This window comes from Bos mutus, chromosome 5, assembly GCF_027580195.1.
Source record: "Bos mutus isolate GX-2022 chromosome 5, NWIPB_WYAK_1.1, whole genome shotgun sequence".
Lineage (NCBI taxonomy): Eukaryota > Metazoa > Chordata > Mammalia > Artiodactyla > Bovidae > Bos > Bos mutus.
The window spans coordinates 43,580,604-43,600,136 of record NC_091621.1 but is presented as its reverse complement, the minus strand read 5'-3'; the positions used below and the strand labels follow the sequence as shown (position 1 = coordinate 43,600,136).

At 41.3% G+C, this 19,533-nt stretch overlaps 1 protein-coding gene across 11 annotated transcripts in view; it reads left to right on the top strand.

Moving 5' to 3' along the window:
* The window catches only part of LOC102271132 (natural resistance-associated macrophage protein 2), a 30,431-nt gene extending 11,791 nt beyond the window's left edge, over positions 1–18,640 (top strand). The window contains exons 9-17 of one of the 11 annotated variants that reach the window (XR_011464232.1): positions 740–895; positions 1,556–1,714; positions 2,392–2,478; positions 3,383–3,502; positions 3,657–3,806; positions 4,340–4,413; positions 5,288–5,441; positions 7,383–7,508; positions 8,808–8,943. Coding sequence is in view for 9 of the 11 variants with exons in the window: in XM_070370790.1 (XP_070226891.1) it covers positions 740–895; positions 1,556–1,714; positions 2,392–2,478; positions 3,383–3,502; positions 3,657–3,806; positions 4,340–4,413; positions 7,383–7,438; positions 8,808–8,992 (987 nt within the window). In the remaining 2 variants the exon portion in view is untranslated. Of the gene's footprint in view, positions 1–739; positions 896–1,555; positions 1,715–2,391; positions 2,479–3,382; positions 3,503–3,656; positions 3,807–4,339; positions 4,414–5,287; positions 5,442–7,382; positions 7,509–8,807; positions 10,025–16,054 lie in introns of those variants that run through there. The other 10 variants (XM_070370784.1, XM_070370785.1, XR_011464233.1 and 7 more) reach the window with 10 other exon arrangements.
* The last annotated feature ends 893 nt before the right edge of the window (positions 18,641–19,533 follow it).

The window sequence follows — 19,533 nt, the reverse complement described above, 5'->3', positions numbered from 1 at the left end:
CCTGGTTGACAGTAATTGCAGCTTGGACTGTCTCTGTATTGTAGCAATGAACTATAGGGGATACAGGGCCTATTTGCTGGTTTGTGCCCCAGTCCCAACACTCCACTGGGTTAAAACTAACTCTACCATTATATGTAGTGAAGTGAAACCCAGCACCTTTCTATGTCCAATTATTATAAACTGACTTCTCTTTATTGCCCTAGCTAGTAAGCTTTTAACAATACATCTGCTCTGAGTAGATGATATACCTTGGTCTAAGGCTTCCAAGGGAAATGCTGAACCAGGAAAAAAGTGTGTATGAGAAGTGTTTTTGAGTGAGTCTCTCAGCAGATGCTAGTGGTAAGCATAAGTGCTTTTTATATACGTGGTGAGCACAGAAGCATGGTTAGTGTGGGTAATCAAGAATTGACTGTATTCTAAGGTATGTCTGACAGGAGTTATTGTGGCACTAATATCAATAAGGCCGTTAGCAGCTGTTTTATTGCTTTAGAATATTAATTGCATTCTCTACACGTCTATTTTGTATATATAAAATACAATATGAAATGTCTGGACACTCCAGTCCTAAATTCTCTGAACTGTGCTGCTTGGTTTTTTTTGGGTGGTTCTGTGTTCCTCATTTCCTGTGTAGTTGTTGATGAAGGGGTTTAAGGAGTAAAGATGCAGTGTTTTCTAGTACTGTGTTACTCCCTAGTCTCATGTTCCAGAAAAGACTAATAGCTGTTCTGTTTGTGTGTAGTATGTTACAGTGAAACCCAGCCAGACCCAGGTCCTCAAAGGCATGTTCCTGCCATCCTGTTCAGGCTGTCGTACCCCACAGATCATGCAGGCTGTGGCCATCGTGGGCGCCATTATCATGCCACACAACATATACCTGCATTCTGCCTTAGTCAAGGTGAGCAAGACCTTTCTCATCTCAGTGGCCTGTGTAGTTCATGGGACCTTTTCCTTTAATTGCAAGGGACACACACTTAGTTTACAACTGTTAGAGCCCTGAAGGAGCACAGTGTTTTTCGACAGTTGGCCTCCACACAGTTGGACTCTGTTTTTATCACAAAGGTGACCAGAGATAATAGACCCCATAGAGAAGAGACTAAAGTCCCTCCTAAAAATACTGAAGATGTACCATGTTTCCCAACTTTAAATCTCAGAAGCCTGAATGGCCCCCTAGTGGTCAGGGAAAAAGCCCAACCTGGCTTTTACCAGTCAGTCCAACACAATCATTAGCTGGGAGATTTCAGAGACTTTTGTCATTAAGGTTGTCTCCTGCTTAGGTCTGAAATCGGGTTGTTTTTGTAGGTCAGCAGTTCTTCCAGCCACAGTAACTGAGGGCTCAGAAGTCACTTGGTCACTTTTTCCAGTTTGGGGATGTATGATATCATCACAGGGTCATGACTTCTTACTCAGTAAACCGGGATGTAAGTGGAATCTCACACATTTCATGTGATCAGTTGTTTGCCATTGAGGACTTTCAGTGGACTCCATACTCATGAAATATTGCAAGTAACTTGTTCCAACAGTTTAAAAAAACTGACTTTTGCTGTTACCTCTCTAGTCCAGACATATAGACCGAGCCAAAAGGCAGGAAGTTCGAGAAGCCAATAAGTACTTCTTCATTGACTGCTGCATTGCTCTCTTTGTTTCCTTTATCATCAACACCTGTGTCATCTCAGTGTTTGCGGAAGCATTTTTTGAGAAAACCAACGAGCAGGTGGTAAGTAAGCCAGGGACATGGGTAGTAGTGAATGCGAGGGTAAAGAGAAAAGCTGACTGGGACAGGAAAACGTGACAGTGACTTAGAGCGCAGGGGAAATAGATCTCAGTGCTGCCCACTAAATCATTGCTCCAGTCGTGGTTTACACTCTGGGGCTGTGGTGCAGCTCAGCCCATCCTTCCCAGCTTTTGACTGGGAAGGGGGTTTTCCTCGGACAAAGGTTGCCTCTTGCTGTTGTTAGTGGCTTCACATCTGTTTGCTCTTTCTCATCCCCTTTCCCTTCCTGTTTACCAACTACTGGCTGCTTGCCAGTCCTACTGGTGATGACAGGTTGGGAGGAATCAACACACAGAAAACAGAATCTGTGGCTAGGCAGGCTGTTTTGTCACTTTGAATTCTCTGTCCTCGTGACTCCTGATTGCCAGTCTGGTTTTGATGACTCCTTTTTTTCCCATCATAGGACCTCTGACTTCCGTCTCTGCTTTGACTAAGGGCTCCTATTCTGGGTGTCCTCTCATATTTGTGGCCAGTCTCTGCTCTCATCAGAATCCATGTCCAGTTTCTTGCCTTTAGCATCTGTCTCTTAGATGACCTGTGTGTGAGCTGTAGGGGAGGTCTTCTTAATTTGAATCCTGACCTCAAAATTAAAAGTCGTTCCTAAACTGCTCTGGTTCCAGGTTGCAGTCTGTAAAAACAGCAGCAGTCCCCACACTCACCTTTTCCCAGACGATAACTCAACACTGGCAGTGGACATCTACAAAGGGGTAAACCTGTTCAGATTTCTGATCTTTGTCCCTGAATCAAGATTCTTAGCGTAGTATCTGGTCTTTTCTGAGGGTTCACTTCAGAGCTCAGCATATCTTCTCTGGATTGTTGAGTATTGTTATTCAGAGGTCCCTTGCCAGACAAGCCTTTTGGATTATGGAAGGAAATATAAGATCAGCTGAAAATATGAATTGTATCCGTGATTCTTAAACTTGTGTTGATAGCATTTTGTGCTATAGGCGTTAATTGGCATCAAAGAAAGTGTTCTTAGTAAAGTGGTCTTTTTTTGTTTTATGTATTTGTTCTCCTCCCCAACCCCTCATCCTTGTGGCTGGAGACTTTATTTATTTAGGCCATGCTGTGTGGCATGTGGGATCTAGTTCCCTGACCAGAGACCATCCCATGTCCCCTGCATTCGGAGCATGAAGTCTTAACCACTGGACTACCAGGAAAGTCCCAGGAAAGTGGTCTTTGTTGGGACCTCTCTGTCCCTTTTATGCCAGGTACATGGTGAACCTCCAAGAGTAGAATAAATAGTATGCAGCATCTCCAGAATTCATTTGCACTTTATCTCCATTTCTATCACCGTCTTCTAGAATACTGTATTAAGGAATATAATTTGGGAAATGTAGACTTTTTTTTAATAGTTAACATATAAGTTGAGGATAAAGGCTTTAGGAGCCTAGAGAAGAGAAGGGACTAGGCTGAAGAGGAATGGGGGCCCATCCAGAAGAATTTAGGTTGAAAGCCTCTAGAATGAGGTCAGGACCCGAGTCTAACTTCTGGGACAGTGCCAGCGCAGCGCTTGGTAGAGGTGGGTGTGTAGCCAGGAATGGGGAGAGGTGACGCAGAGGAGCACTATGGGGTGTTGTCTCAGGTGATCTCTCTCCCTTGCCTCTCCAGGGTGTTGTGCTGGGGTGTTACTTCGGGCCTGCCGCTCTCTACATCTGGGCAGTGGGGATCCTGGCTGCGGGGCAGAGCTCCACCGTGACAGGAACCTATTCTGGCCAGTTTGTGATGGAGGTACATGCTGCTGTGACTGGGATAGACGAGAGGAAGAGGACGTTGCCCTTTTGTCCTTTCTTAATCCCATGCCTCTAAGGTCTTCCCGAACCTCCCCAGACCTTTTTCTGTTTCCTCTTCCAGACATTCATCCTGTTTCTGTGTTTTCTTCCAGGGATTCCTGAACCTAAAGTGGTCACGCTTTGCCCGAGTGAGTCTGACCCGCTCTATTGCCATCATCCCCGCTCTGCTTGTGGCTGTCTTCCAAGACATGGAGCATCTAACAGGGTTGAATGACATCCTGAATGTTCTTCAGAGCTTACAGGTGAGGAGGGAGCTGGGGAAACTCACATCCCGTTGAGTCAGGAGGCATTCTGTATTGCCCTTAGGTACCAAGCCTAGTGTGGGTGTGGGGAAAATTCAGAGGAAGAAAGAGACACATTCTTGGTCTACAGTGAAAGCATATGAAATCTCTGGCATCTCAAAGGCTTTTAGAAATGACTTTTTTTTTCCTAAGCCTGTTGAATGGGAATTATAAACGGTAATTACACAAAGAACACAATGTTATTGTTTGTTAATCCAAGCAAACATTAAATAATGTATAAGACACTCCTTGGTTTTATGGAGGTTAAGAAAATTTGGCAGATACAAATTTATTAAAGACACTATGAGCATAATTGATGCTAGGTTCATGTTACAGATTTCCACATAACCCTCCAGCATGTTGTGATGACAGGAATAATTTCTCACAGAGTAGGTGAGGCAGGGTCTGTGGTTCTGTTTTGCCAAGAGTGCTGCTCTCTGGGGTTTTACAGGAACCTCCATAGCCTTGTCTGATCTTAGTTTTCTCTTTTCCAGCTTCCCTTTGCTCTCATACCCATTCTAACATATACGAGCTTGCGACCGGTCATGAGCGAATTTGCCAATGGACTGTGAGTGTGTTTCTTTCAGTTCCCAAAGATGTGTGGGGGAAGGGTATCTTCATCAAACAGGCCAGTCAGAAAATCAGTTCTAGGGGAGCTGTATGCTTTAAGAAGTGATTGCTAGAGCTGCCCCTTCAATCTATGACTTAGAAAATAGAGACTACTGGGGACTTCCCTGAAACTAAGGTCTCGTATACCACAGAGAATGGCCAAAAATTAAAAACAAATAAGCACAACATTGTATATCAACTCTACTTCAATTTTTAAAAAGTTAAAAAAAAAATGAAGATGGAGATTGTGTATGTAACAAAGGAGGGAAAGCATATTTTTTGTTCTAATACCTTTTCTGTACATCTTTAAAGGATATGCATATTTGAAATGACTTGTTTTCATCTCTAGAGACTCAAGACTTTTTGCAGTTTTAGGGCTTGTGTCATTTTTAGGGAATTAAATAATAGGGATTATTTGATAGTGTAACACTATTTTTCCTCTTTCTGTGTGTGTGTGTGTGTGTGTGTGCCACTCAGTCGTGTCTGATTCTTTGTGACCCATTGTAATTTGTGACCATGGCGTTCTTCTCCAGGCAAGAATACTGGAGTGGGTAGCCATTCCCTTCTCCATGGGATCTTCGTGACCCGGGGATTGAGCCCAGGTCTCCTGCACTGCAGGCAGATTCTTAGCTGACTGAACCACGGGGAGGGAAGCATTTCTTTCTCCCTAACATTGCGTAACTTTGACCCTTTTAACCTAATCTGGGACATAAGATCTACTTTTAAGTTTATTTTAAAATGCTGCTTACTCCTGCCTAAGGAGATACAGTGTCTTTTTCCATCTGTGGACAGGGTGGACTATTCCATTGATAATTGTGCTGATTCTTTTACAGAGGCTTGAGGATCGTGGGCGGTATCGTGGTCCTTATCATCTGTTCCATCAACATGTACTTTGTCGTGGTTTATGTCCAGGATGTAGGGCATATGGTATTGTATGTGGTGGCTGCAGTGGTCAGCGTAGCTTATCTGAGCTTTGTGTTTTACTTGGTAAGTCCAGTTGGAAGGGGCAGGGGTGGTCAAGGGGGGCTAACACTCAGAAGAGAAAGGACCCAAAAGAGCACATAGCTAGCTATCTTCAGGTTATTGACACAATTCACATGAAATCGTTAAACCAGCTGTGACTAAAGAATATTTTTAGCCATAAATTTTCCCTCGGTTCCTAAGTGCTGTCATTTTTCTGTCATTCCATCTGATTTCCATTCCTAATACTTCCTAACAAGAGAGTGTGGTATGTTTGAAAAACGCAAAGATCAGCTGTGTAGAAAGTAGAGAGTGGTAAAAGATGGGGCTGGAGAAGGGAGCTGTGTCATGTGATTTCAGATCTTTGGAGGGCAGCACATGTGGGTTCACAGCCCTGCCCAGCTCTACTATTTAATAGCTGTCCAATGTTGAAATTAGTAAATAGTGATATTCTCTCTTTGAATTATTCTAGAATTATTAAAAATGATGGTTATAAAACATAGCTCTACAGAGGAATGCAGAATTATGTATACCTAGATAATCAAAAAAGTATCAAAAGTCTAGAGCAAATTATGTAAAAATGGTAAGAGTAGATGCCTTAGGATGGTGGAATTATGGATATATTCTTTCTCTATTTTGCAGATCTATAATGTTACTTATATCAGTGAAAAGCAGTGATAGCTACACCCATCCACCTCCCTGTTCTACACAGGTTTCTCTAAAAAACACAGGGTTCAGGATTAGGGACAGCAGAATATATAATGTATCTGCTACAGAGAATGGCAAGGCTGGAAGGTGGAAACCCCCTGCTCATCTTTCTAACACTGACCTAGTTCCCATGCCTGGAGAAGGCAATGGCAGCCCACTCCAGTACTCTTGCCTGGAAAATCCCATGGACGGAGGAGCCTGGTAGACTGCAGTCCATGGGTTCGGTAAGAGTCAGACACTACTGAGCGACTTCACTTTCACTTTTCACTCTCATCCATTGGAGAAGAAAATGGCAACCCACTCCAGTACTCTTGCTTGGAAAATTCCATGGATGGAGGAGCCTGGTGGGCTGCAGTCCATGGGGTCAGTAAGAGTCGGACACGACTGAGCGACTTCACTTGCACTTTTTACTTTCATGCATTGGAGAAGGAAATGGCAACCCACTCCAGTATTCTTGCCTGGAGAATCCCAGGGATGGGGGAGCCTGGTGGGCTGCCATCTATGGGGTTGCATAGAGTCGGACACAACTGAAGCGACTTAGCAGCAGTAGTTCCCATGCCAGTATCTGCCACAGGGTAGGTACTTGATTGGGAAAACATTTTAGTAAATATTGAAAAATTATGACTTGAGTAGATACATCTCTTCTTTTTTCCTCCTGAGTGAACCATGGGCAAAATAAGATTATGATGAGCCTGTAATATAGGGACTTACTCTAAGGAAACCCAAGTAACTGAGTATGGTCTTGACAGAAATTGTTTTAAAAATTCGCAGCAAGGCATTCTCTGGTGGTATAGTCATTAGGATTTCGGGCTTTCACTTCAAAGTCCCAGACAGACAGACAGACTCACATACCCCCACCCAAAGAAAATGCTGTAGAAGTTAAGGGGATCTTTCCTTCATGCAGATGTGCTGAATTGTTCTCAGTCAGCCTGACACTATAGAAATTGTTGAAGACCTACTTTTAAGGCCGAGCACTGATTCTACAGTGAAGTACTACTGTTTAATCAGGAGACTATCGCGATTTTATTAGTCAGTCATTCCCCGTAGTGCAAGGAATGTGATAAGCCTGAACAAAAGTGGTATTCTTGGAACTCTCCCAATCAGATAAAAGAAGCAAACACCGAGCAGTAGGAACAAAGGGAACTGAGTATCGAAATCAGCACAACAAAGAAGTTTGCATCTGAGCAGTGCAATGTGGGCGGTGCAGCGGGCAAGGGCTCTCCACAGAGTTTGGTGAATGATGACTGTATTTTCTTTCAGGGTTGGCAGTGTTTCATTGCACTGGGCATGTCCTTCCTGGACTCTGGACACACACGGTAAGCATCTCTGAAGTCCTGCTGAGCGAAGATGCTATCCATGGCTACACTAAGTAAACACTGTCTGCAGGTACCATCAGTGTTTCTATGGTTTACTGTGTGAACATAGCCAGACGTATGTGTTGCAGAGACTGCATTTAGGACTCAACTGTTTGTTGGAAAAGGCTTTGTTGTGTGTGTGTGAAAGATGGCATTATTTTTCTCTCTGAACTCTAACCTGGGAACTGGATTAGGTAGGATCCTTGACAACTTGACGTCTGCTTCTCTCAAACAACACTGAACTCTTTTGCTGCCCAAGGGCCAGCTTCTTTTATCTTTTTGAAGCATAATCCTCTATGTAAGATTGTGAGAAAGACTGACTATATGTTAAAAAAACATATTTAGTAATTCAACAAATTTTTTATAATACAAAGTACAGAATACGTGTGCAAGTTTAGTTTATCCAATGACAGTGCATTTAAAAGGCTGCGAAATACTTTCCTTATGCATACCCTTTGAATAATTGTTTTTTCTTTACATCTGTTTAATGTCTTATCTCCTTTAGTAGAATCAAGGGAAAGCAGTTTGTGTTGTTCATAGCTATACTCCCAAAACCTAAAGTAGTGTCTTAGTTCAGTTCAGTTGCTCGTCCAACTCTTTGCGACCCCATGGACTGCAGCATGCCAGGTTTCCTTTTCCATCAACAACTCCTGGAGCCTACTCAAGCTCATGTCCATCCAACCATCTCATCCCTTCTCCTGCCTTCAATCTCTCCCAGCATCAAGGTCTTTTCCAATGAGTCAGCTTTTCGCATCAGGTGGCCAAAGTATTGGAGTTTCAGCTTCAGCACCAGTCCTTCCAATAAATATTCAGGGTTGATTTCCTTTAGGATTGACTGGTTTGATTTCTTTGCAGTCCAAGGGACTCTCAAGAGTCTTCTCCAACACCACAGTTCAAAAGCATCAATCCTTCAGTGCTCGGTTCTCTTTATGGTCCAATTCTCACATCGATAATAACTACTAGAAAAATCCTAGCTTTGACTATATGGACCTTTGTTGGCAAAATAATGTCTCTGCTTTTTAATATGTTGTCTAGGTTTGTCATAGCTTTTCTTCCAAGGAGCAAGTGTCTTTTAATTTTATTTTCAATTTAATTTATTTAAATTATAATAAAATTTGATTTTATTTTCAATTTAATTTTAATTAAGTAGTGCCTAAGATATATTAAGTGCTCAGTAAAGTGTTTATTGCATAAAAGGTTAGCAAAGATTTTTGACTGCTACAAATGGACAATGAACTTAGAAATGTGAACAATAATATATTTGCAAAGTGTCACACTGGAATTTTCTTCCACTTAGAAAACCTTAAACCTGTTCTCATTTTTCAACAAGCTTATGAACCTATCTCTCTGATGGATGGAGGTGTCAGTGCCATTGAAGGATACGAGAAGAGATTGTTCCACGTTGCTCTCTTTCCGTACTCCAACATGACTACAATTTTGATTATTGTAAAGAGTTTGTTTCAGGATTCCTCAAAATCTACGACTCTTGGTTTCAAAGCCATTGTGCAAGTTTAGTGTTGAAATCTACTAGTGTTGGAGGGTCTCCTCTAGAGGCGTGGGTCAGCAGTGGCTCACTGCAGGGACTGGGGCACTGGTACCAGCAGTCCTCTGGATTATTTTAATTATAAAGTAATAAATTTTTAATTATAAAAGATTAAATCTCCACTAGGGTGGCTTGATCCATATTAATAAAAATCATGAGATAATCTACCCCTATCAGGTTCAGGATTCTTTTAATTTATTTTCACTTTAAATTTCTCAGTGGCAGTTAAGAGGGATGAGAAAGCATAAAAAAGATGATATATGGACATATGGTAAAACTCACTTGTAGGGGATGGTAACTAATCTGTTAGAAAATCACTTGAACAATTTTCTGCAGAGATTAAATAAAGAGTTTATCAAAATTTTCTTTGGAGTCCTGATTTTAATAATTCTCATATTAGCACAGAGCTCTCCTGATGGTATTTCTTATTGAACACTAGACTTGGGAAACCTTCCCCTTCCTCCTCCAGGAGGGTAGCGATAGAAAAAGATGGTAGCATTTATGAACTGATGTTCTCAAGAGACATTAGAGTGAGGAGAAGAAGAAAAGGAGCCATCTGTTTTATTCCTAAAAAACACCTTCTACCAGAATTGTCATGTTTTTCTGAAGCATGCCCAAGACGACTTGCAAGGCAATCTCAGGAGCTCTGGATGTAAGCGTTGGAAAGCTCGCTCCCTCTCAGCGAGTCCTTTGGTGTCACTGGTTGCCAAGTTCTCTCTGCAGGGTTGCATTGGGCTACCTCACTTCAGCCATTCCCTCAGAGGGAAAAACTTTGAGACCAGATGGTGGAGCTCTGGAGTCATAGGAAATGGGTCCCTTCAGCATGGAGCTGCTGCTCTTCAGCCACTTCTGACATTTTTACATGTGGAGCCTGACACCATGTGATTATCTCAAACCAAATCACATTGTCTGCTGCTACTGCTGCTGCTAAGTCACTTCAGTCGTGTCCGACTCTGTGCGACCCCATAGATGGCAGCCCACCAGGCTCCCCCGTCCCTGGGATTCTCCAGGCAAGAACACTGGAGTGGGTTGCCATTTCCTTCTCCAATGCAGGAAAGTGAAAAGTGAAAGTGAAGTCGCTCAGTCGTGTCCAACTCTTTGCAACCCCATGGACTGCAGCCTACCAGGCTCCTCTGTCCATGGGATTTTCCAGGCAAGAGTACTGGAGTGGGGTGCCATTGCCTTCTCGATCACATTGTCTGGTGGAGATAAATAATGCATTCTTTTATAGCCACTGACTTGGTGAGAACAGTAATGGGAATGCAATCAAAGGACTTTTCATTTTGGTGTCTTCCTTCTGTAATTCCTGTTGATTGATATTCTCTCTTCACCTGAGCCCCTAAAGGCATTGTTTCCAATAAAGCACAGACTGAATGGACTGTTTTATATCTCATTAAGGGTAAACTGGGGGCTTCTCTGTTGGCTCAGATGGTAAAAAATCCATCTGGAGTGCAGGAAACCCAGATTTGATCCCAGGGTTGGGAAGATCTCCCAGAGAAAGGAATGGCAACCTACTCTAGTATTCTTGCCTGGAGAATCCCATTGTTAGAGGAGCCTGGCAGGCTACAGTCCTTGGGGTCGCAAAGAGTTGGATACGACTGAATAACATTAACTCGCTAACTAAGGGTAAACTGATGTGTTCCACTGACCATACCTTTACCTCAACCCTTCCAGTGACATAACACAGAATCATGAGAGGAAAATTCCCTAGCCATTATTCCTCACATCCCTTTCTTTCCCTAATATCATTCCCTAAACTGGTTACAAGGGCACTCTGAAAATAACTGGGGACTGACATCTTAAGTTCTCATCTGGCCTCAGTAGGTGAGGGCCATGTTGACAAAGTTCTTTGTAAAGACAGTACACTAACATTTACTTTTCCCCAAAGTCTGGGTAGTTCCGGTCAGTCTCAGATTTACAGATGTTTCAAAACCCAGGTAAAAGCTGCTAGTTTTCTTTTTAGAGTTATATATATGACTTGCAGTGATGGAAAATTTCTTCCCAGTTAAGCTGCTGTTTATACCACTATATGTGTAGTATTTTTACAGTGTTAACACCCTCATGCTATATATTCCATCAGATGCTCTCACATGTAAAGTGTACTTTCTGTTCAGCCAGTACTTTGGCTACAGTAAACAACATTTGAAATTGAAATCTTCCAGCGCCAGCATATGCAGTCTGTGTGGCATAAAATAACTGCTGCTACAGCATACTGGGAATTAACAGGGATGGGGAAGAGCTGCAGTTTGGCTCCTGTGAGGTCCGTTAGTGGTTTTGGGAGTTGTTAAAATGAGCTTTTAGTGACATTTAACAATATGTACACTTAGTTTGTCATTTAAAAGTTTTTTTTTCTTTTTTCAATTTGGTTTCCTGGGTATTTTTTTAACCTTGAAAATACTCTGTTAATGGGTCTCAACACGTTTGAAATACTGAAACATCAACTACCACCTGGAGAACACATTAGACCCACAGTGTTAGTGATTCTTCTCTTTGTAAGAGTTAGAGAAATACAGTTTGCACCTGGATATCCAGGGATGCTGACCCTCTGTGGAATAAAAAAAATAATTGGCCTGTAATCTATAGTTAGCTTTTCATGTTTATACTCAGCCCTTCATGTCCAGTGTTCCTCTGAATCTGTGATTCTGCATTCTCAAATTCACCCGACTTGGGATCATGTATTTCTGTAGCATTTAATATTGAAAAAAAATCTGTGTGGGAGCAGACCCTCAAGGTTCAAATTTACAGCATTCAAGCCTCAACATACGTTTAGTTCTGAGAAGACTTGAATTGTCGACAGCAAACACTAATTTCTACTACCGATTTAGTTAGTTTTGCTGTTGCTAAAGATTACATCGTTACCATATTTAAAGTTGAAAAAAATGGTCATTTTGCATTTCTCTGCTCTAAGCTGAATATTTTTCTGTCTGTAGTCTTGTTTCACCATTGAGGTAGGCTTTTATATTCTGTTTATGCTGCCAATAAAAAGTATGTGTATTTGAAAAGAGAAATGAAAATTGTTTAGCTTAGATATGAAAGCATTCTGGCAGACTGTTGAGGTCCTTTAATGGACCGGAACCTGGTGGTCCGGAGTCGACCGATAAGAAAGTAAAGGAGAGAGAAAGAGGCTGATATTCCTTGGTTACGCAGAAAGCCAATAAAGCCCCTGCACGGGGCTTGCTCTGTTCACGAAGGCCTCAGGCGCCCTCTCGATGGGGTGAAGGTGCAGAGCGTCTTCTCGAGAGGGTCTTAGAAGCCTGGGCAGGAAAGAAGAGCCTCTGCACTCCAGGGGATCAGCCTGAAAAAGAGAGGGAGAGTGAGAGAGCGAGAAAGAAAGACACGGGGACCAAAGCTCTGATGGAGCAAAGGTGTTTTAATCAACATGGTGTGGGCATTTATACTGTCTTACAAGGTAGTTATTCTCAGCAAAGATAAAGATTAAAATTCCAGACTTATAAAACATAGACGATCCATATTAGAGTTGTAAACAATCACTTTTACCATATGATTCACAAGAAGGAAGAGGGTACTTATCACTGTATAGAAAAACAAATGAAGGAAATGCCTGGATTCTTCAGCCCCCAGGAGAGGCTTGCCTCTCCTCTTAATTCCTGAGTATTCAGGAATTAATAAGGAGCAGAGAATTCCTGACAGATCCAAAACAGCACACAGGAAGCCTCCTGTTAAATGCTTCCTGACAGCAGACCAGATATAAATACAAAGACCAAGCTCAGACACAGTAACCTGCTAGGCTTGTCACCAAACACACGGCAGGAAAAGCTAAGTCACTTAGTTTGTCCCAGGAGTGTCACTAGAGCTTCATTTTCCCTTTGTCTATTGCAAGCTTCCCCTGTCTGTCTTACAGGAATTGAATACTGTAAGTTACACCATAGAAATTATCTCAGAGTTTTGTTCTACATTTGTCCTTCCTCCCTTATTACTTTTTTTTTTTTTTTTTTTTTGTGCCATGTGGCTTATGGAATCTTAGCTTCCTGACCAGGGATTGCACCTGGGCCTGTGGCAGTGAAAGTCTGGAGTCATAACCACTAAGCCACCAGGGAACTCTTTATTTGGGTTTAATTTCAGAACTAAAATAAGATGCATAACACTTTGAAGGTCCTGATTTTAGACATTTCCTTTAGCTCTGCCCTCTGCAGTGCTTTCTGTTTCTTCCACGGACAGGACCAGTGAGTCCAGATGTGTCACCTTCTTTTGACACCTTAGCTTGGGAATGTTAAAAATGACTAACGCATGCTAGTTGGGTGTCTAAGCACTCACGTTTGTGTGTGTGTGTATTGGGGGGCACTCAGTCGTGTCTGACTCTGTGACCCCATGGGCTATAGTCTGCCAGGCTCCTCTGTCCATGAGATTTTCCAGGCAGGAATACTGAAGCAGGTTGCCATGCCCTCCTCCAGGTATCTTCCGGACCCAGGGATCAGACTCGAGACTCTTGCACCTCCTGCATTGGCAGGAAGATTCTTTACCACTGCACCACCTAGGAAGCCCAAACACTCACATGATCTCATGTAATTCTTATAACAAAAGGATATAGATAAGGCAACTGAAGGACCAAAAATTAAAACATATCACCAGTAAGTGGGCAGTTGGCCTTTGAACCTGACTAGCTTAATTCTAGAGCCCATGTTACCATTACCAACCATCCTATACAATATACAGTATACACTTTGTAGTATACATTTTAAGACACCAAGCTTTGGTGTCTAGCAGCATCCAGAATAGCACCATATCAAAGATACTTTTCTTAATGCTCTGAAGAGTGCTATAGTACATTAGGTCAAAAGTTGCCAATTGATAGGCTAATTTTGTTTGGCCTGTGCTAAATTTTCAAAAGTACCTGAATGCTTTTTCTGGTAGGTGTAGAAAATGGGCAGGGCCAGTAATAGCTAAGAACTGATAGTTTATTCATTTCCATAGCCCTGTGCCCTTGAAAGGTTTAGCCAATTCCTCTGCCATTTAGCCCCAGTTCTCAGTGTCCCCAAGCAATACCACAAACTTATCCAAAGAAGGAGTTTTCTCTACTAAGTCATCAAGTGATATAATCTGGAGGTCATAGGACTAAAAATGCAGCCCTTGCTTACTACAAGCCCACCCCACCACCTTGAGAATAGGCTGCAGTGAATTGCCCGATATCTGATAATTGCTCTTGGTTATTAAGACCTTAAGTCATAAGACCCTAAATTTGTGTGAAAGGTGAAGTGCTGTTATTCTGCCCTAAGGCCAGTGTGTTTCAGTAATTGCTAGCCTGATAGTTGAGAATAGTTTTTATCATAGGCTCCATTTTGTCTCATCTTCTTACAGTCATCACAATCCTCTGATGGGCATTTTTAATGTCTAAAAAAATATCGAAGACCTAAATGAGTTAGGCTTCCCAGATGGCGCAGTGGTAAAGAATCTGCCTGTCAGTGCAGGAGAAACAAGAGATGGGTTTGATCCCTGGATTGGGGAAAATCCCCTACAGTAGGAAATGGCAACCCATTCTAGTATTCTTGCCTGGAAAAATATTCATGGACAGAAGAGCTGGTGGGCTATAGTCCATGGGGTCACAAAGAGTCAGACATGCCTGAGCACAGACATCACACACACAAAATGTGGTAGCTTATTAATGTCCTTGGCATTTTCAAATGTACCATTTTTTCTGGTTTTACAAATGAGTAGGATAAGGCTTCAGAAGGATACATGACTTGCTCAAGGTCACAGGGAGTGGCATAGTTGGAGCTTGATCCCAGCCCCAGTGCCTTTTCCACTACACTGTACTAGTCCATAGGGTCAGAGTCAGACATGACTGAAGTGACTTAGCACGCATGCATACTGTTAATTTATTGTGTGCATTCAGCATCCTGCCTATTCATATAGTCTTATTTAATTCTTATAACAAAAAAATCAGCCTCTAAATTACAGATGAGGTAACTGAAAGAGCCAAAAGAGGCTGTTACCAGGGGCAACAACATTCCTAAAATCCCAGGTAATACCAGTAGGGCTAAAAGGAGACTCAGTGATTGTCCCACGGTGAATGCAGAGAAGAAAAACAGGGTAAGCTCCATCTTCACAAATGCCAGTACAAACCGTCTGGATTAAGTCTCCAGGAGTGGGTCTGGCAATATGTTTTTTTGCTTTGTTTTCATATTTATTTTTGATCTGCCCTGGGTCTTGGTTGCGTCTCAAGGGATCTTTTGTCACCGTGCGCAGGCTTCTCTCTAGTTGCTGCTTGTGGGCTCCAGAGCTAGAGCTTGCTCAGTTGCTCCCAGGCATGTGAGATCACAGTTCCCTGACCAGGGGTCAAACTATGTCTTCTGCCTGGCAAGGCGGATTCTTAACCCCTGGACCACCAGAGACGTGTCTGGCAGTGTGTTGTAAAAGCAGCTGAAGTACTTCTTATTCAGTCTGATAAGTGTTCGGGACCCATAGATTTTTTCCTGTTCCCTTAGCACATGCCATGTTATGTTTCTTTCTTTAAATGGAAGACTTTTCTCTGCTCAGGTGCCAAAGGATAATAGAGCCCAGATAACAGGGCTCGGGATTTAGATTATTTGAAATTTGATTTCTTTTCTCTGTTTTGGTTGCACTGTGCAGCTTGTGGGATCTTAGTTCCCTGACCTGGGATTGAACCCGAACACTCAGCAGGGAAAGCACAAAGTACTAATCACTGGACCACCAGGGAATTCCCTGAAATTTGAGTTCTAACACACTTGATATTAAGGTATAAAAGCTCACAGTACATTTGCTCTTAATATCCTGATCAGAAACACCCATGTGGAGGTAGAGTATGTCACAAGAATAGTTAAAGTGAAAATTTTGTATTTGGCATTTAACAAATCCTTAACTATTTCAGCTCCTGTCAGTTATTTTATATATGTAGTAAACCATTCATATATTTATAAGCCATTTATTTTCTGAAAGAAAATCAGTATAGCAGAACTGAAATAAGAGCTACTTTTATATGCTGATTATAGATATTTGAATGCCAATTTTAAATACTTATAAATCAGTCTAACTCTTTTCCATCTTTTTGTCCTCAGCACCATCTGGGATTGACAGTTCAACCTGAACTCTACCTTCTGAACACCGTGGACGCTGACTCACTTGTGTCTAGATGACGGACAGCCTCAGGGACTATAGAAGACCCACTTTCTCTTAGTCCTTTTGTGCCAAGTGTCCTGTTAACATTTCTCTGTTAGTTCAGTCGTGAGTTTTGTTCAGATGTTTTGAACAAAAGGTAAAGATTTCCTCATAGGGTAGATTTTGTCACAGTGTTAAAGCTGACAGCTATTAAGTGTAGGTCAGAGACCCACCACCTCACAACAGTCCTACAGCTGCCAGAGTTAAATGATTAGCCTATGATGGCCACACACCCCTATGGGCTTTTGTCTGGACTTCTGGAATTTTAAAAGTATATATGTGTGTATGTTTATGTAAACCTGAACTTACTAGTTTGGGTAGAGTTTTATATAAAAAGGATATTTTTTATTTTATTTTTTTAAAGAATGTTGTTTCAGATAAACCAGATATTTTGCCTGAATCACAAGTGACAAAGGAATAAGAGCACTGTTCTTTTTCAGAATGAGCTGGTCAAATTGACTTACTTTAAAAGTGATACTTGACTATGGCCAGTTGAACTTGACTTGGATTTAATCGACCTATCCTTGGTAGCTACTGATACTAGCATATCAATTCTAAAGAAAACATTTCTTTTATTCGGCAGTTGTATTTCATCCTGGTTGCTGGCATGCTCTGTGATTATTATTTTCTTTCTTGTTGTTTTTCTTGAATTTTTCTTCAGCGATATGACGGTATTTTCCAAAGAGCTTAATACCTAGTAACAATATCCAGAAGTCATTCTGGATTCTGGTCATTCTTTAACCAATGATCGTTTTCCATGCTGCATTGGAACTCAGCCCATTCTAGCACTTTAGGTATAAAAAGAATTCTAACACGGAACTTTATAAAGCCCAACAGAAGATAATGGAGATATTAGTTTTCTTTCTAATATGTGTATAGTCCCAGTTTTTCTTCCCACTTTTTCCATTAATACTCAAACACCGTTTCTAGGCCAAAGTCTATTCCTAATAGCCTTTGGAAGTATTTCTAATATTTCTAATGCAACTCTCCTAGGGAATGCTAAGCATTTAAAGTTATTTATACCAAGTAGTATGAGACTAGAAGTAGACTGGGACTTGGAAGATACTGTCACAAACTGCCTGCCCACATGTGGATTATAGAGTTTTTTTTGACTCCTCTTCCTAACCAGGATTTTTTTCCATAAAATTTTTATAATACATCATTTAATACCTAAAACTTGAAAGTTTCTGCATATTGATCTGATTGAAAAGTCAGAGGATTCTGAACACCAGGCTCACACCCCTTAATGGAAGTGCAGTTGGCTTACACTGAATGGCAGCTATCCGTTCTTAATGGAATACAGTCTGTGCCTTCTCTCCTTTTCTCCCAGCCCCAAAGACACTGAATTTGCAAGCCCTGCAGCCTTTGTATGTTTGAGCATCATTTTCCTCTTTCAGCGTAAACCTTGCTGCCTTATTTTAAAACTTAGGACCTTTCAGTAAGACTTAAAAAAAAAAAAATCCAGACATCACCTTTGTTGATTTGTAATGATTTGATCCTCTGAGTGTCAGGGATATTTTTTCCAAGATGATTCTTTAAAAATCCCTCATTTCTACTTCGTGGCCTTTGAAATTTCTGATAAGAGCAACAGCCTTGCATCCCAGGTTAGAGAGCTTGTGATCTTAAAAGTAAAACTGAATTAACATCATTTATCAGCTCTTATTTGAAAAAGAGACTTAAAAAATGAATTTCAGTGTTTTGGTTTCTTTATACAGAGACAGCAACTCTAGATGAATCAGTTTGTTGGGTTTTTCTTCCCTCCCTGGGCAAGTGTCCAGATGTTCATTTCTCAGTAGTTTCATTACCAGAGAATGTTTGGGGAAAGAAAAAAGCAAAAAAAAAAATCCTGTTATACAGCTCATGAGAAAGATAAGGTGGTTGGTTAAACAGAGATTAAGTTCTTAGGGGCATTTCTGTAGCTTATCTCCATTCTTTAATTGTATGTTACTAGGAATAGACTAGAGTTTGCAGAAATTTATTTATAAGTATACCCCTCAGGTCATACAACTCCTGTAATCAGAAAACTTGATATAAAGCAAAAACTAGGTCATGCCAAAACCAGTGGAGGAGACTGATGTTTAAAGATTGAGTCTTGGGTAGATGTTTTTGCTAAGTTAAGAGCATTTAATCATTATGATTTACAAATCTGGATTTCTATGATATGTGCTTATATAGACAGTAATATAATCAATCTCCCCCCCTTTGACCCTACTGGGCGGCATGCGGGATTCCCCACCTGGAATCCAACTGATATCCACCTCCAGTGAAAGTAGAGAGTCTTAACCCAATATGTTCAGGGGAAGTCCCAATATATTCAGTCTTAAGATTAACCTAGATGTACATACTCACTCAATTCCTAAGGTTTAACACTGTGGAGTCAATTTTAAAAGGATTCTCTGACAGTATATACCCAGAGTTTCAGAAAAATGCAGTTCAATACTGAGCAGCTGCTCAGTATTGAATTGAACAGCTGCTGCTACATACTACATTATTGAGCAGCTGCTGCTACATAACTGTGTGCTGGCCTAATAAAAAAGGCATTCAGAGCATACCCAATAGTTTAACTAGTCAGTGAGGCATCAGAGATTACAGCAGCCAATGAAAATAGCCTTCTCAGTTTTTAAACATTATGATATTAAGCACCAAGCCTTTGCCCCAGAAGTACCGTGCACATTCAGGTTTGTATCTGTAGGGTCTTCCCTCCATGACCTCCCCTCTTTGCCCAAGCTAATGTGGGTAAATGGGCATCCTGCATACTTAGCTCGTCTCCATAAATGATTTTGCATTTTAATTTAAGCATAATTGCTGAGCTCTTATGTATAACTACTCTTAATTTTTTTCACTGCTTTTTTCAAGCAAGAATTACATTAGTATATTCAGAGTAAGATTATTGTAAAATTCTGGAGTCTTTTGGGTTTTGTGAGAAGAGCCCATTTCTGATTAAACAGTTCATCTATTTTTAATGTTGAGAATCTTTTGGGAGAGGGGGATCTTTGTGGTAGCCTGATTAGAAGTATCTTTTCATTGTATAATCAGTATGAAGGATGACATTTCTATGGCCTCGGTCTTAAATTTTCCTGACTCTCATGGAACACATTGGAGCCAACTGCTGGAATGTTTACTCTAGGGAAATAGAGTAGCTGGATTCTTTCCTTGCCTGTTTCCTAAACGGGACAGTGTTGACTGAAACATGTATGTCTCTTGGTGGCGCTTGAAGAGCTTCATGGTGAGTACAGATGGCAACTTTAAAAAGAATTACCCTATGCCCTAGAGAAAAGTGTATATAACATAGAGCAGTGAGTTAATGTTGTCTAGAATGTAGATATAGTATCCAGTATTCCTGCATCTTTCCCTTCTCCAAACACTAGACTTCACTTTC